Source organism: Rosa chinensis, chromosome 5 (assembly GCF_002994745.2).
Source record: "Rosa chinensis cultivar Old Blush chromosome 5, RchiOBHm-V2, whole genome shotgun sequence".
NCBI lineage: Eukaryota > Viridiplantae > Streptophyta > Magnoliopsida > Rosales > Rosaceae > Rosa > Rosa chinensis.
The window spans coordinates 9912469-9929718 of NC_037092.1; the positions used below are offsets into that span (position 1 = coordinate 9912469).

General features: G+C 37.4%; 2 protein-coding genes across 4 annotated transcripts; both read left to right on the top strand.

Annotated features, from left to right (window-relative positions):
* The first annotated feature begins 151 nt into the window (after nt 1-151).
* Nucleotides 152-4634, top strand: LOC112164766 (KH domain-containing protein At4g18375). 2 transcript variants are annotated; one of them, XM_024301064.2, is made up of 8 exons: nt 152-292; nt 625-1271; nt 1617-2111; nt 2511-2750; nt 2833-3099; nt 3730-3785; nt 3873-3969; nt 4098-4634. In XM_024301064.2, exons 2-8 carry the CDS (start codon nt 642-644, stop codon nt 4227-4229), a joined length of 1917 nt encoding a protein of 638 aa, XP_024156832.1. In that variant the 5' UTR covers nt 152-292; nt 625-641; the 3' UTR covers nt 4230-4634. The 2 variants fall into 2 exon arrangements, with proteins under 2 accessions (XP_024156832.1, XP_024156833.1); XM_024301065.2 differs by lacking the exon at nt 152-292 and adding an exon at nt 315-455.
* A 2475-nt stretch (nt 4635-7109) lies between these two features.
* On the top strand, nt 7110-12305 carry LOC112164721 (ornithine aminotransferase, mitochondrial). 2 transcript variants are annotated; one of them, XM_024301014.2, is made up of 10 exons: nt 7110-7400; nt 7858-7966; nt 8343-8573; nt 8965-9124; nt 9266-9321; nt 9488-9640; nt 10028-10125; nt 10566-10646; nt 10762-10995; nt 11811-12305. In XM_024301014.2, the coding sequence occupies exons 1-10, from the start codon at nt 7249-7251 to the stop codon at nt 11950-11952; spliced, it is 1416 nt and encodes a 471-aa protein (XP_024156782.1). In that variant the 5' UTR covers nt 7110-7248; the 3' UTR covers nt 11953-12305. The 2 variants fall into 2 exon arrangements, with proteins under 2 accessions (XP_024156782.1, XP_024156785.1); XM_024301017.2 differs by having other exon boundaries at nt 7385-7400; nt 7858-7975.
* The last annotated feature ends 4945 nt before the right edge of the window (nt 12306-17250 follow it).

A 17250-nucleotide genomic window follows, 5' to 3' on the forward strand; every position in this document is an offset into this window, starting at 1 on the left:
TCTAAAATCTGTGACTCACTGATTTATAACTTTCAATTAAATATATATTTTTTATTTATTTACTAAATAAAATAAAATATAAAATTCTGAATAAAAACTGATTTTTTAAGAAGCGAAACAGTCTCAAAGGACCGTATACAATAGTATCTTAGAGTAAAGAATGGCGCCGTTCCTTTCTTACGTCAAATAAAATAAAGAAAGTCGACTGCTAACACGAATCCTTAGTTTTTCAGAAGCTCTCTCCTCTCTCTCTCTCTCTCCGTCTTCGACTTAGCTGTATCCCAATTTACAGGTACGTCTTCTTCTTCTTCTTCTTCTAGGGTTTTTTAACCTCCCACCTTCATTATCTCCTTCCCATTCTTTTCACTCTTCACACTAATTCTATTTTCCACCAAGCTTTTTTATTCCGTTACGTTTAAGAATGCAAAGAAACAATCCGAGGTCAAACCGGAGATGTAAATTCGAGCTCTAATCTTTCACCACATGCTCTTGTAACTGTAAAAGGAACCCGAATTTAGAAAAACCCAATTTCAATTTCAACGAAATCTTCAATCTTGTTCTATGTTTTTTCTTCCTCATGGTTCTCTGCTCAGCCTGTGATTTGAGTTTGTGTTGTGGTTTCAGGAAAAAAGAATTGATCAATGGGAGAGACGGGGAAGCGGTATCGTTCGCAGAGGGACCGAGATTACGATGGCGGGAACAAGAACCAGAAGAGGCGGGTGAATGACAGAGAAGATAGGGGCGGTGGTGGTGGTGGTGGTGGAGGCGCTGGCGGTGGCGACGAGGTTGTTGTGTACAGGATTCTATGCCCTGTTGGGGTCATTGGAAGCGTGATTGGGAAGAGTGGTAAAGTGATCAATTCGATTAGACAGGATAGTAGAGCTAAGGTGAAGGTTGTGGATCCATTTCCGGGTGCGAAAGATAGGGTTATAACTATTTATAGCTATGTTAGGGACAAGGAGGAGGTTGATGTTGATGATGAGTTCAGTAGTGATAGGGAGCCCTTGTGTGCTGCACAGGATGCTCTATTTAAAGTGCATTCTGCTATTTCGAATGCGCTGGCTGCTGCTGGAGATTCTGATAAGAGGAGGAGGGATAAGGAAGAGTGTCAGATTCTTGTCCCGGCTAGCCAGTGTGCTAATGTGATAGGTAAGGCCGGGTCGACGATAAAGAAACTGAGGAGCAGGACGAGGACAAATATTAAGGTCACTGCAAAAGATGCCTCCGAACCAACACATTCATGTGCAATGGACTTTGACAACTTTGTTATGGTTAGTATTTGTTTTTGACTTGCAAAATCAAGCATGTTTTAGTTGTGCTGTTGCTTTTGATCACAAAAACTTGGATTTTTGCAATTTTGGTCCTGCACTTTCAACTTCTTTAGTATTGCTTTCTGGCGCATATTTGTTGCTACTTACCTTTGATACATTCCTCTCTATGGATATTGCAGCAAATTGATTTCAATATTGTTAGCTAAAGTAGGCGTGTTTCAATGGATATTATTTGTACATAAATTGTTCATGCCTGTCATAGTTTTTTCAAGAGCTTTCTGTTTCCTCTTACTAAACTTTCTCAGAAATATTACTGTGTTTAAGTGATAGTTTCTTCCATGACAGATAAATGGAGAATCAGAAGCAGTGAAAAAAGCATTATTTGCAGTTTCTGCAATCATATACAAGTTTCCTGCACGAGAACAGATTCCTCTTGATACAACAGTACCGGAAGCCCCTCCAAGCATAATAATTCCATCGGATATGCCGATTTATCAACCGGGTGGATTATATAACCCTGCAGATCCTATTATTCCTTCTAGATCCCTACCTCCACTCCTAAATGCTACACATGTACAGGATCTTCATGGTTTTGCGGATACAGGGAATGCATGGCCCATATATTCATCTGCTCTTCCTTTAGTTTCTGGTTTCAGTGTGGCATCGCGATCTGAGGAGTTAGTTGTGAGAGTACTATGCCCTTCTGACAAGATTGGTCGTGTCATTGGAAAGGGTGGGGGTACCATTAAAAGCATAAGGCAGACTAGTGGTGCTCGAGTTGAGGTTGACGATACCAAGGATGACCGTGATGAGTGCATAATCACTGTTACTGCAACAGAGGTATTGGCCATACATATCCGCTCTATTTTAGTATAATTTACAGATTAAAATAACACTAGGAGACACTGAATATTTCTATTTGCCAAAAATTCTAATATTTTTACTTGAGAAATTTTACCACCCATGCATCTCATATAGTATTTGGTGAACAATTTGATTTGAGGCTTGGGTTTAGACATCTAGTATGTGCGGTTCTGGAGTTTGGGAAAAAAAGGGGAAGCATTTAACTATTGGAGGAAATTATTGAATCTGGAGAGAGCTTGGTAAATTAGAGTATTGTTTTGGATAATTTCTTTCCCCAATGCATGATGTTGGTTACTGAGTTGTATGTTACCTTAACTTGTATCATAATTCTGGATTAGAATGTTGATCATGTTGGTTGGGTTTACTGTTTGGCAGTCACCGGATGATCTGAAGTCCATGGCAGTTGAAGCTGTTCTATTGTTGCAAGGGAAGATAAATGATGAAGATGTTGACAATGTTTCTATACGGCTTCTTGTTCCGTCTAAAGTTATTGGTTGTATTATTGGAAAAAATGGTTCAATTATAAATGAAATACGGAAGAGAACAAAAGCTGACATCCATATTTCTAAAGCTGATAAGCCTAAATGTGCTGACGCTAATGATGAACTTGTTGAGGTTTGTTTAAGTTAATTAGTTTAAGCTTTGTGTTTCACTATATTGCCTGTTGGTCATCTGTTCATTATCGTTTCTCATTTAGGTGGCAGGTGATCTCAGTAGTTTGAGAGATGCACTTATTCAGATTGTTCTAAGGCTCCGAGACGATGTCTTGAAAGATAGAGATGGTGGTCATAACCCTGCTGTTGGTGCGGAGTCGGTATACCCGGGTAGCACTGGTCTCCCTTTGCCATCTGTGCTGCCTTCAGTTCCCCAGGTTGCTCCCTTAGGTTTTGATCAGAGGGCTGAAAGTGCAAGTGGCTTGGGGATGCTTTCTTCTAGTGGCCTGTTTGGATATGGATCTCTGCCGGTATGCCAATTTCACTAAATTAACCTGTTTCTGTTTCTCATATCATCACATTTAGTAGAGTAAATTAACTTTCAGACACACGTCACTCCAAGTCTTATCCTATATCTCGCAATCTTTTACCTCTGTCCATTGACAGCTGGCAGAACTTCACAGCGAGTACCCTCCACAAACATCTTCTATGAGTAGAGACCCAACCTCCAACCCATAAGAAATGGCCCATCTCTCCCAATTCCCATTGTACCTCTACAATCCTACTCCTATTCTATTTCCACATCCTATCCATCACCACTCTCACCACTAACCCTTTTCTTTATTCATGCCATCAACATCACCACGACCTCTTACAAGACTCCTTCCAAAGGCAGATACACCTTCCATGACCACTTTAACCTTGAACATCCCTCCTGGTCAGACCTAGAAGGTTTCCCACCCTCTGGAAATATTGTTACAACGCCTCTCCAAAACCCCTGCTGTCCCACATTTTTGGTTCCAAGAAGCTTACCCATGAACTATGCAATAAAGTCGTCATCTTATCCACTTTGGTCATTTTATGAGATTCATTTTAATCCGAAGTAAGTTTCGAAGTCTTTATTTATGTCACTGATGGTACTCGTTTTATTTTTCTTTTAGATGGGGGAAGATGGCTACAGATCAGTGTCTTCTTATTCATCCAAGCTATATGGAGGGTAAGTGTATCAAGTTTATAATATCTGGTTTTGAAGTTTGTCTCTTTTGTTTCTTTTCTGTCAGTCATATGCTGCTCTTCTACGCAGATTGCCACCCCCTTCAACACTTGAGATGCTCATTCCTGCTAATGCAGCGGGTAAGGTGATTGGCAAAGGAGGGGCAAATATAGCTAACATTCGGAAGGTAGATATACTTTGTTTATTTCATGTCTGGAGAGGTGTCAGCATGGAAATCAAGCTTGTTTCTGGCTATACATGTTGAACAATTTGCATGGTTGAATAGTGTTCTCATGCATACTTATTTTTCTCCAGATATCAGGAGCAATGATAGAGATTTCCGAGTCCAAATCTTCACGGGGTGATCGTATTGCTCATATATCTGGCACAGTTGAACAGAAGCGGACAGCAGAGAACTTGATCCAGGCATTTATAATGGCCATCTGAGTTTTTGGGTGCAACTGGCCAGTTTAAAGGTGAATAGTAAGAATCTTGGAATTTTCTATCATGTTTCCCATCCTTAGACCTTTAGGTTTGGTTCTGGAGAAGGCTTCTTTTCTGAACTTATCCAACGTGGTTCTTTCTGTTCTCCCACTAAAGTGGGTATTGAGACTGCTAGAGGATTCACCGCAGGGTTCATGCCTTCCATCTCCGCCAAATCTATTCTTAATCTACAATGTTAGGTTCTTTCTTTCCAGTCATATCGCTTCAGCTGTCTATCTTTCACTAAGATAGAGTTCATCTTTTTTTCAGTACTGTCACACTCTATAACTTTTATGTTCATGCCGGAAACTTATTCAATGATGACCATAATTGTCAATCTTATAATGAATGTATGTTATTTCCCTGGCCGTCCAACTCTTGCTCTTAGCTTCTTGCTAGAAGCATCTTCTCAATCAACAGTGCAACTGAAATGCAGTTGGTAATTCCATGTTCTCCTCGATTTACATGCATATTGCGCTTAAGCGGTGAGGAATTACTCTCTTCAATTAGATAATCTACAGCAAATCTTTTGCGTCTTTATTCTCTACCTTCTGTGTTCATCTTGGGCGTGTGAAACATCATTGCAAAACCAACTCTTGGAATTGATCTCTTGGCTCATATCTGCCATCCTTAACCACAACATTCCTTAACATTGATTTGTCTGCCCTGCACTTCGAGGAGAATTTTGTATAGTGACATCATGGAAATGCTCCTTAATACTCATTTCTTTGGCGAGGTTGGATAAAACTTCTTATTCACAACTGTATCTTTCAATCTTGTGGCTTTGTTGCATCTTCCAGATGGGAGGACTTTGAGTAGCTGTAGGATTTTGTATTTGCCATCTTTACTCAATCCATGAATTAGCCACTGTGGTTCCAGAACAGCTTAGTTTCTGGTTTATCACTGCAACTAAGCTTGATACTCAATATTACTGATATTGAATATTGAGAGACCAGAACATCAATGATATCAGAACATTCATTTGATCAACTTAAGATCAAACTGCTTGAATATTTCTGATCTTGTTCTGGTTGTCTGCTTGCTTATCGTCTTATTGTCTGCAAAATCTTATTGCAGTTAACAGTGATTCTTCCTTAGAAGCAACATCTGCTGCAATCATGACCAAATCATTATGGGAGGCTAGTATCAATTGCTTCCCTTTTAGATACGTGGCATAGGAATGTAGATCTGTAGATAGGTTCTTTTACACTGGAGGATGCATCAAGAAAGACCAGTTGAAACCATTGTCTTTCCCTTCAAATTGATTGTGATGACAAAATCATATGGGGTGTTTAGATTCTTTTACAATAGCGTTATAGCAATTAAATGATAGATCAAAACACCCTCTTGAAATTCTTTCTTTCCTTCATATTAATCACAAGGAACTGGGTGTGAGTTTGTTATGATCATAGTTAAAAGCTCATAGAGGTGTGTGCTGAATCTTTTTTAGGGTTTACTTCAGCTTCATTTCCGTTCTAGATTTTGTCATGTCGCTTGTTAGGCTTGCTCTGCGTGTGTGGTACAATTGTCAAGAGTTTAATATATTCCTGTGAAGTCTAGATTTTTGTCAAGTAAATTTCAAGTAGTGTTTGTGTGGGTTTCAAGAAAACTAGTTGAGAAGGTGTTTCCCTGCTTGTGGGGGGTTATGTTATGTCTGTGGTATACAGTTGTTGTGGCCGCATTTTACTGGCTATTGATTGTTTGGTACCAAAATTGATATGTGATGCTTTGACACTGGAACCATCGGAAGGTTTGTATTCTTTCATTTGGGAACAGGAAGTGGAGAAGGATATGGGGTTTTGGAAGGGTATGCAAAAATGTGTTAATCACTGAGCGACGTACATTGTCTGTATTGTAAACAATTTTGCAAGTTCTTTACTTAATCAGAGGTCTAGAAAGCATATTTAACAACTTGACCTTTGCTTGTTTGAGAATTGATGCTTGATTATGAAATATAGATTGAAGATGATGATGATGTATGGAAATGATATGTTGTTCTTTTTCTTTTTTACTTTTTTTCCTTTCTTTCCTTCCTTCCTTCACAGCAAAGATAAAGCTGGCTTTTGTTTCTTTTTCAATCGTACATGTGCAATAAACAGAAAATGATGTATTGAATAAGGTCTTTCACTGAAAACCCTTGGTTGTAGCATATTTCTAATTATAAGGGCAGATGTTGTCACCCAATTTTGGTGAGAAATAGGTTAAGATTAGGCCTGGTTTGATTGTAAGAAAAGGCTTCCGTGCAGTAGAGCATAATCTGGGACCTTAATCTGCTTATTGCTTCATAACCTCACCAGAAAGGGGGCAAATCGAAATACAATGATAACTTTCACTCTGTTGATGACTATAAAGGTAGCACAAACATCTATTACAAAATTACGCTGAGTGCAAAATGAACGATCAATAATATCCAGTGGGAGAATAGTTATTTTGGTTACTCAATTATGATTCAATAGACACTTTGGTCACTCAAGTTTTAATATATCACTTTGATCACTCAAGTATTACATTATCATTCACGAAAGTTAGAATGATTAGTTGATGGCTAAGTAAAGGTAGCACAAACATCTATTACAAAATTACGCTGAGTGCAAAATGAACCAGCATCTTTCCTATTTCACTGATTTCAAACCAAAAAGAAGGTCACATTATGGATTCATACGTGTATCCAACTTATTTTTCCCAACAAGTTAAACACGTGGTTAGATGAGTTAAACAAATTGATATGAAGCCAATTAAGAAATGGCATTTCACTCACCCAAGTTAATCTTGAACGACATGTGACGTGGGAACCATGATCTCTTTTTGGATAATGCTTTGAAAGGTGGTTCACTGCGTCGTATAACGACAATTGTACTATTACCCATCATCGTGTTTCAGTCTGACAAGTCACAAACCAAACACATTTGCTCTCTTCAAAGTTCAAACCTCACAACTCAAAACTGGAACAAAAGAAAGTTGAAATCTTTGTCATCATCCGTCAATGGCGAGCAGCAGGAGAGCTTTGCAGAGTGTGTTGGGCTTCAACAGAGTGATCTGGAATGGACGGAGGAGCTTCGGGGCTGTCCCTCAAGGCAGTGCCTATTCATCTTCTCAGACCCTAATCAACTCTGAATATGAACACAGTGCCCACAAGTCTGTTTTCTCTCTCAACTTTTTCTGTAATTCTTGGGTTTTTCGTTAAAGAATTGCACTTTATTGCCCCCATTTGATTCTTGATCATGTTCTGCAATCTGGGTTTGGCTTGTTCTCATTTGATTGCTGCTTTGTGGGTTCTAAATGAACGTAAATGGGGTCACTTTACGTGAATTTTTGTATTTGCCTAATGGTTTTGTTCGTCTATCGTATTGTTTTGAGTTCAGTATGAGTGAATTGGCGTTCTTGATGTTTTTGTTCAAATTTTTACTTGTGGGGTGTCATTAATTGTGAGAATTATGGAAGAAACTGAAGAAATGAGGATACTAGTATGTGATTCTTGTCAGTGTCATGAGATTTTGCCTTGATGTTTTACATGAGCTAATTTCTTTGGTTCAGGTAATTTATAGTGTGCAAGTGATAAGGTTTTAAGAAAATTTTCTGGTACAATTTGCAGTTACCACCCGATTCCAATTGTATTCTCTCAAGCGAAGGGATCATGCATATGGGATCCCGAGGGAAACAGATATCTGGACTTTCTTGCAGCTTACTCTGCTGTTAACCAGGTATAAAAAGTAAGTGATGTGTTACAACAATGGTTCACGGAAGCATGTTCACACACAGACACATGCACACAGGAACAGGTAGATAGATTTGCACTCTGAACCAGATGACATTGATTATTGTCGTTCCAAAAGCACATCAATGCTATACCATTTTTGGATTCCAAGGTTCACCTATCCAATTATCAATGAGGCAGTGTCTTTTTTCTTTTAAAACTGAGCAGCAAAGATTCGTGTTCATATCAGAAACCTTTTTTTTTTTTCTTTTTTCTTTTTTTCAAAACCAGATAAAGTGTGGTTAATGGTCCTCTTTTTACTTAATTTATTCACTGCACGGCACATGTTTCTCCATTATGTGACCAATAGCTTCCTGCTATAGGGTCATTGTCATCCAAAGATCATGAAGGCATTACAAGAACAGGCAGAAAGGCTCACTCTTAGTTCCCGAGCTTTCTATAATGATAGATTTCCAGTATTTGCTGAGTATCTAACAAGCATGTTTGATTATGATATGGTGCTGCCTATGAACACTGGTGCGGAAGCTGTAGAAACAGCTTTAAAGTTGGCAAGGAAATGGGGTTATGAGAAGAAAAAAATTCCAAAAGATGAGGTAGGAGGTAGAACTTAAGGAGATATATTCTCTTTTTTGACATAGATCTTATTTATTTTGGGTTCCTTAAGTTGGTTAGACTGACTAGAGTAGTTCTGGTTTTCTGCACTCATTGATTATCTAAGCACAGACTATATTTGGAAAAAAGGGAGATTGAGATATATAAGTCATAAATCTAGACGATAAAAAGTGAACAACCCTAATCACCACACAAAATATAGTAAGTATCAAATTGCTTAATTTTGGGTACTAGTTCTCACCCAAAAACAAATTAGTCCCTGATATGTGACTGGCTTACAATCACAGTTGGTATGCACTTTTTATCCTCCAACACATCTCATTGTGTTGCTAACTCAAAATTGTGCTACTAACTTAACTGAGCTATATACAGGCTATTATTGTCTCATGTTGTGGCTGCTTCCATGGTCGTACATTGGCTGTCATTTCTATGAGCTGTGACAATGAGGCAACTCGAGGTTTTTGGCCCTTAGTGCCAGGACATCTTAAAGTTGATTTTGGTGATGCAGTTGGCCTTGAAAAAATCTTTAAAGGTTTGCATGCAATGACTTTAAATCATCGTATAGTTCACAAGTTTATTTGTTTTCTTTTTTTCAATATTTATTGTATTGCCTTAACCCTATCAGATTTCTGTATTAAATTGAACTGATTAATTTATCTGCTAATGAGTCCAGAGAATGGAGATCGAATTGCTGGATTTCTTTTTGAACCCATTCAAGGAGAGGCTGGGGTATGTTTTTGTAGAATAAAATATTTGATTAATTTTGTGTTATATTTGTTCCAACCCATAAAACTGAAAACGTGACTGAACTGTTCCTTTTGATATATATTAATTTTAAATAATTATTCCAATCTTGCATAAGTTCTTCTGAAAAAATGGTCTTCTTTGTTCACAGGTTATAATTCCTCCAGATGGTTATTTGAAATCAGTCAGAGATCTATGCACAAAATATAACATTTTGATGATTGATGATGAAATACAATCTGGTTTAGCACGGTCAGGAAGAATGCTGGCTTGTGATTGGGAAGAAGTTCGCCCAGATGTAGTGGTAGGTTTTTTTTGTAGAACCAAACTATTTCCAAACTCCTGAATATAAACATAATTCTTGTTCTGGTGATTTGTACTTACCTAGTTCTGAACCAAATTTAGTCTCTATCTAAAATTTTGGCAATGCATTGTCAAATTGCAAAAGTTATTCAGAAATGTTGCTGACATGCACCCTAGAAATCTTGTCTAAACCCTAGTAATGCTTCTATGATTTATTTGCATCATATTTCTAAGTATGTGGTCTAATTTATTTCCAAAAAAAAAACATCAGAGCTAATTTATTCTGCTACCAGCTCATCCCTTTCATGTACTGCAGTTTTTCTCTAAACTATGAGCCAAATGCATTCTAGATGTCAGAGCAAGTTAACAATTATGGGATGTTATTCAGATTCTCGGAAAAGCATTGGGTGGTGGTGTGATACCTGTAAGTGCGGTGCTTGCAGACAAAGACATTATGCTTTGTATCCGACCTGGAGAGCATGGAAGGTTTGCTGCTATAACTGCTTTTATAGATTATTCATACTTAACCATCCCATCATATTGTGCATATTGATTTCTTTAGATATTTTTTGACTTTTAAGACACTTTTACTGAACTGAGATATAATCTATACACTTCCATCATTTAGTGTTCATCGTTTACTCTTTAGATATATTTCTACTAGTATTTCTGTTCAAAAGGATATCGGCAAGAATTTTCCCGGTGTTTGTGTCCAGAAGATGGTAGGACTGGAATTGCTAGTGGCCACAGGGTTCAAATGAGAGTAAAAGTTTCTGGACAAACCTGACTTGGATATACTTGTTTGACTATTGCTACTCTTCTTTCCTTCTAATATTTCTGAATCCATTTTCAGTCCTCCTGCTATGTGCTTGGCCTGTTTCTTGGTCTAATGTATAATAGAGCTTAGGTGTATTTGTATTTTGCAGTACCTTTGGTGGTAATCCGTTGGCCAGTGCTGTTGCTATTGCCTCACTAGATGTAATAAGAGATGAGAGACTTGCTGAAAGGTAGCAAATCTGTCGCCCAGTGTTCTGTTATTAAGTTATTGATTTTTGGCCATTGATATTGTTCGATATTTTAGAGTCTAAAGACAGAACTAACTTATGCTCAACTGTTCTATAGATCTGCCCAAATGGGAGAAGAGCTGAGGAATCAGCTAAACAAGATTCAGCAGAAGTACCCAAACTACATTAAGGAAGTTCGAGGAAGAGGTTTGTTCAATGCTGTGGAGCTCAATAGCAAAAACTTGTCCCCTGTTTCTGCTTATGATATCTGTCTAAAGTTGAAGGAGAGGGGAGTTCTTGCCAAGCCAACTCATGATACTATTATTAGATTGACTCCTCCACTCTCCATGAGGTAAATACATGTGTTGATGATCAATCAATTAATGTTTTAATGATATCCTCCTTCTGCCAGATGTTAGAGGTCAATATGGCCTGTTGAAACAAGTGTAAAATATGAACCTAGAATATCAAAGTTAAAAGATCAAATTAGTGGGCCAGAAGTCATTGTGCATTTTATTTATATATCCCTGAAGAAATCATTAGTTTGATCTAACAGATGTTGCAAGTCTGCACGCCCCATAACGAATAGGAATTCGAACGCAAAGGAAGGCTTTGAACGAGTTGAAATCTAATTTAGTGGGGAGTGTAGACTAGTATACTAAATACTTCATGGTAGGAGTGTCACTACTAGTATACTAATTACTTCATGGTAGGAGTGTGGTATAAAAGTAATTCTACCATTTCTTTCTTTGGCCAAAATGAATTCTACCATTTAATGATTGAGTAATTCGTCTGTGATTCTAGCTTGCTTAAAATAAGTCTCTAGTTCCAATTCCTATTCGTTATGGGGCGTGCAGACTTGCCTATTCGTTAATTCTACCACTTCCCTAGAGCTTAAAGTCATGTTACTCCTTAAAAATTATCTGTAGTTCATTTTCTGATGCTACTCCTGGAATGATTTTCTCTAATGAGACATCCCTTTATTCTACCAACCAAATACAAAACTTTGAGTTCTTTAATTCATCAAATTAATGTTATGAGAGCTCTATAATTTGGCTCCTGCTAATTTTCAAATGATACGTGTTAATATAAACCACTTGTTTACCTGCAATAATATAAATGTGTCAGGTTATTTCTTAGGTTATAATACTATGACCTGAATTTCAGTTTGGAAGAGCTCCAAGAAGGATCGAAGGCAATCTCAGATGTTCTGGAACATGATCTACCTAAGATGCAGAAGGAAAAACCAGAAAACATCTCTTCAACTGCTTCCAACATATGTGACCGTTGTGGACGAAACTTGTACTGACTCTTCTAACGGCAATCTCTGAAAACATCTCTGACTGTTCCTAACATATGTGACCATTATGGGCAATACAAGTACGATTCTTCGCACAACAATCTTGAATCTCACATCATTTTATCAATAATTTGGTATTGTCCCAATTGTCAACTTAATGTCGTTGGTAATCTGAATTCATCTTGATTTCAGTCACCAAACAGATTCTGGATGAAGGAAAAATTATAAAAGAAACATAATGGGTTAGTTGTCATGTACACTAGTAGAACTTCTGATTTCATTTCCTAAATCCGGTTCAGTTTTAGAATGCATAACAAACCATAATTTTGATGTTCAGATGCAGACACTGCTACTTCTTTCCAGCTCTACAGTGTTATTCTTACTTTTCTATTATACAATCAAGCATTGTTTACACGAATGTCATGAAATAGTTTCTGATCTGTGACGTTTAAGCAGAGATGGACATCTTTGTCTCTATTCTCTATCTTGTTTCTCGATTTGTGGTATTAGTTTTGGATGTCCCTTGAACCATGTACAAATAGCATTGGGAAGTGAGAAGTGACAGGGAGATCTCTCGCATAGCTACTATCGGTACTGTCCTTTGTTAGTTACTGTCAATGTCACATTTTAAGAGCATAGCTGGAAATTGGTTTCTGAGTTGGCCCCCTCTTATATTGTGGCTCTAGTAACTTCCTGAATTCAAGACTCTTCTCTTGTTTCAACCCGGATTCTGTGGCTAATACCTGTCTGCTTCTCCTTGTGGGGAACGCTTGCAATGAGTGTTGCATATGCATTGGTGTTCGAGGGAAGTGCAAATGTGCTGGACTTGGAAATCTTTTTAAGATAATAATAGGGAGAATGACACTTCTGAAAAGTCATTGTACAGTTCTGAAATCAATAACACATCGTTGATTGCTGTATACATACTGTACATGCCTTGATTAGTTGGTCTGAAATCTGAAGTCTTAAACCCTTTCTTCATCTAGACTATCTACTAGACAGCCTTTTACAGTTGTCGAGGATAAAGCGGTTTACCAAAAAATTTCCGAGAGTCCTAAACTCCTAATGGTTCATAATGCCTCTCTGTGACAGGTTGTTGGTTTAGGGTTTATTCACATGCTCTGTATACACTATTTTCCACATGTGAGAGCATGTCGCTATAAGATGTCACGTGTTGCTTCTGTTCTTATTATCAATACGGATCCATGTATGGTTTTATATACCTAGATTGTTCATGAAAACTTCATGTACCAATGATGTCATATTTTACTATTATAGCTGTAATTTTCATACAAAAATGAGTGACAGAACTGAGTTTTGTGAACCAGAAATTGTGCTTGAGACATGATTCTATATTATACCATTGCTTTAGCCTTTATTTATCCTCATGTCTCTCGCAAGTAGGTTGCTTTATTTTCTTTTCCTTTCTTTGTTTTGATTGATATTTTGTTTTTGTTTTTTTTCTTAGGAAAAAAGATATCCCTCGTTTCTCTCTTCTTCTTTTTTTCATTTTTTGCTTTTTTCACAAAAGGAGGGCCAGATGAATTGGCCCCAATTAATGTTAGATTTCTGATTCATGAGGATCCAGAAAAAAAAAAAATCAAAGTTTTATCTGGACCCTCTAAAAATATTCCCAATTCATTACATTGCTTTTCTTTTGTTTTGTTTTATTTAGATGGAATATTGCAAGCTTGAGATATAAAAGTTTCTTTGTTTTATTGGTATTGATAGTTGAGGGGACAAAGTAGAGACACAATAATGAAATACTTTTGGTCGTTAAGTAATTATATAGCCCGAGACAGCTTCTTAGCATTGTAAACTTAAATAATGCAAACAGATCATGTTAACCCATGAGAGCCTTGAGGAACTTATTATTAATTGGACATAGGGTAATTGGACATAAGGTATACTCTAGATATACACAGTATGAAGCTTAGCTGGATTTCATTACTCTGCATTAAGGTGATTAGTTGTTGGAAGAAGCTTAGCTGTTTTATGATTATCATATTCTAAGGGCTTGTTTCTCTGCATCCAATCAAAACCAGAAGTGTCCTAAAATAGATGTTGATTGCTTCTTCTTTTTTTCTTTGTTTTGGTCTCATCTTCACTGATAACTAGGAATGCTAAACACCCCAAACAAATCCAAATCTTATGAGTCTGAAAAACTAAAATCATTATTTGAAAAGTTCATATGTAGACATTGTCTTGAACTGATAAATCTAACTTCATTTTCACCCTTTAAACTGCTAATCATACCCAACTATATAAAGACCTAATTTCATTATCAAATAAGCAAGTATGACCATAGAGTGATTATCTTGGTAACATGGGAACCACTTTGTTGAGATTTTTTCCTACTGGTGAATCGGTGGCTGTTGGTTGGGATCTGTTTACAAGAATATATTGTAGAGAATGGAATATATATATAAATCTATGTGCTGAGTCTAGTCCTGACAATAATGGTTGCTTCTGAATTGCTTCTTCTTCTATACAAACTACATGCTGCTATCATGACATGCATAATACAAATTTCCAGATAGAGTTTTGCTTTACAGTTAGAGAGTTTGGTATGATGTGATACTTGCATGTCAAAACAATCTCCATTGTTTTGGTCTTTGTGGTAGGCAGATGGATGAAAAGGTTTATAAAGTGGTGATTACTGTTGAGTGATAGTGAGCTTTGCTGAATGAAACCAAGCTTATTAGGTTTAGATCAAGCAGCTTTGCAATTTGAAGCCACCAACCGTGGGGTTTATGAGTCAAAAGTAGTAAAGTTGGGCGGTTGAGCTGGTGATCCAATGAATTGTATTTCAAAGAGTTATGGGGTATATTTATATCTGCATAGGCCTATATACAGCTTTGATCCCATTCTCCATCACCCAATCTTTCTCTTGGTTCTTAGAGCTCTTCCTCACTTTATTAGCCGACCTAACAATTTGGAACAAGCTGGACTTGAAATCTCAGCTGATGATCCTCTTATTTATTACTTTTATATTTCCAGTCCTAAACAAACCCAAAATGAATGTTATTCAAGTGATGCCAAACCCATCATTGTCATATGATGATGTTGTTCATGAATGCAGAGGGGACTCACAGTCCTGCATTAGAATATACTTAAATATAAAAAGACCCAGAAGAAAATAAAAACTAAAATAGGACATTTGTGCAAAGTTACAAACAATGTATTTTCTGACATGTCTTAACTTTGTAGCATATTTTAACTACGTATCAAACTATCAAACAAGTTAGTAGAAATGGCTTAATTGTTAGGAAAAAACGAGGAAGAGAGAAGTTGATTGACAACTATTCATTATCTGTTTCTGAAATTCTCTCTTTTGGTAGGGGTTTTCTATATCCCAATACCTGTCCTTGTTATTAAGATCAGATATCAATTTCAAGTCCTCCACTTTCAATTTTTTGGTAGAACGGAAGTCCCCTGCTTGTTGATAAAGGAGGCACCCGTTTGTTTTAGTTTATAATGCTTATGCGTAAAAACAGAAAAATTAGTGTTTGACCCAAGTCTTGTCTATTCTTGATGTGGATCTTTCACTGAGCAGGCTGAATGTTTTGGAAATGGCCCTTGGAAATGATGCTAACAGTAGTTGATGTCTCTGTTTTTTTTTTTTTTTTCTTTCAATTAGTGGTATGTGTATAGAGAGAACAATAAAGATCCAATTTGCTTGGGTCCGGGACTGGAAATATATATGGTTAGAAGTGGACTCGGCTCTTGTCCTTTCATTTCTTCATTCTCCTCACTTGGTACCTTGGCAGCTACGAATTGAGTGGCATAATTGTTTGCATCGTATCTGACAAGACCCGCCCCGAATTCCACCCTGGAATCCGAAGTGGCCCTGCGGGACCCACCTTTAAAGGAGATTTACTAAAAATTTCGGCATAACCTCCCTTAAAAATGGTTAACCCAAAAACCTGCGGGAACCAAAATTCACTTCTAATTAACCAACCACAACTCCTGGAGCCACCTTGCTCCCAAATTCAGACAATCCATCTCAAAGCTAACAACATCATATATAATCTCCGAAAGGTACAAGTTACTACAATTACCAAAGTTAGGTCATAGACCTCAAATATAATACATATAAGTTGGGTCACATATCCCTTAGTAATCAGAGCATTCTAGGAATATAAATAGACAAGGAATATAGTAGGTTAACCAGGTAACCTACAGAATGTGATGGCGGAAGCAGGTGCGGTCACTATGGCTCACTCTCGTACACCGAGCAACAGTACTGCAATCTGGGCATTTGAAACCGAAGGGCCCAGGGAAAAGTATATAAAACGTTAGCGTGAGTGGACAAAAATAAATAATTGAAAGAAAAAGGGTTTTATACTTTTCCATATTTATCTCAATAAACCTCCTGATGCATGCAATAATTAAGAAAAGACCGACTAGCCCCGCTAGTCAAGAACAACAACAAAAGAACATGGGGAAAATGGGTTCACCATACGGGAATGGAGCCCCTCAGGCTCTACCTACCCTCGACTGCCACTCACACATAGATTGTGCGAGGAGGAGAACATATAACCTCAACTACCACTCGCACATAAATTGTACGAGGAAGAGAATATCACCTCGACTACCACCCACTAAACGTTAACATTATAACTGCGAACGGTAACTATAAAGAATTTCATGTAACTCAGTAAAAAGGTATATCAGATATGGGGTGTAACAGTATCTCTCAGATGCATTTCCATTCTTCACACATATATAGTGAGGGCAACCAAGCTGGAGATGCTCTTGCTAGCATGGGTCTCTCTTCTATTGGTTTAACATGGTGGGACATACCCTCAGATCTTATTCGTTCTCATTGTCAGAATGACTCCTTGGGGTTGCCTAATTTTCGCGTTCGTTAGTAACGCTTTTTTCTTGTATTTATCATTTGTTTTCTCTTCCGATTGTTTTCTTTGGAGGAGTTTTGGTTTTCTGTCCCCTCCTCCCTTTTGTACTTTTCTTTTCTTTTCTTCGAAATAAAATTCCATAGGGGGTGAGCCGGCTAAACTATTCCTCTGTTTATTATAAAAAAAAAAAAATCCAATTTGCTGCTTGTAATCCTAGAATAAGAGTCAACAAAGAAGCAAATTCAGAGGGAAAAGTGTTATAACTTATAAGTAATACCTACATGTAATAATGAAGGTAATAGAGTCATAAATGTGAACTAATATACTAGCAGCAGATCATGGAATGTTAGCAATAGCTTTAGCCCAGTGGTGGAAAGTCGCATTTTCTTCAAAGTCAAAGGCTGTAAGAGAAGAATTGACTGCCTATGCACCAATTTACAACTTTAAA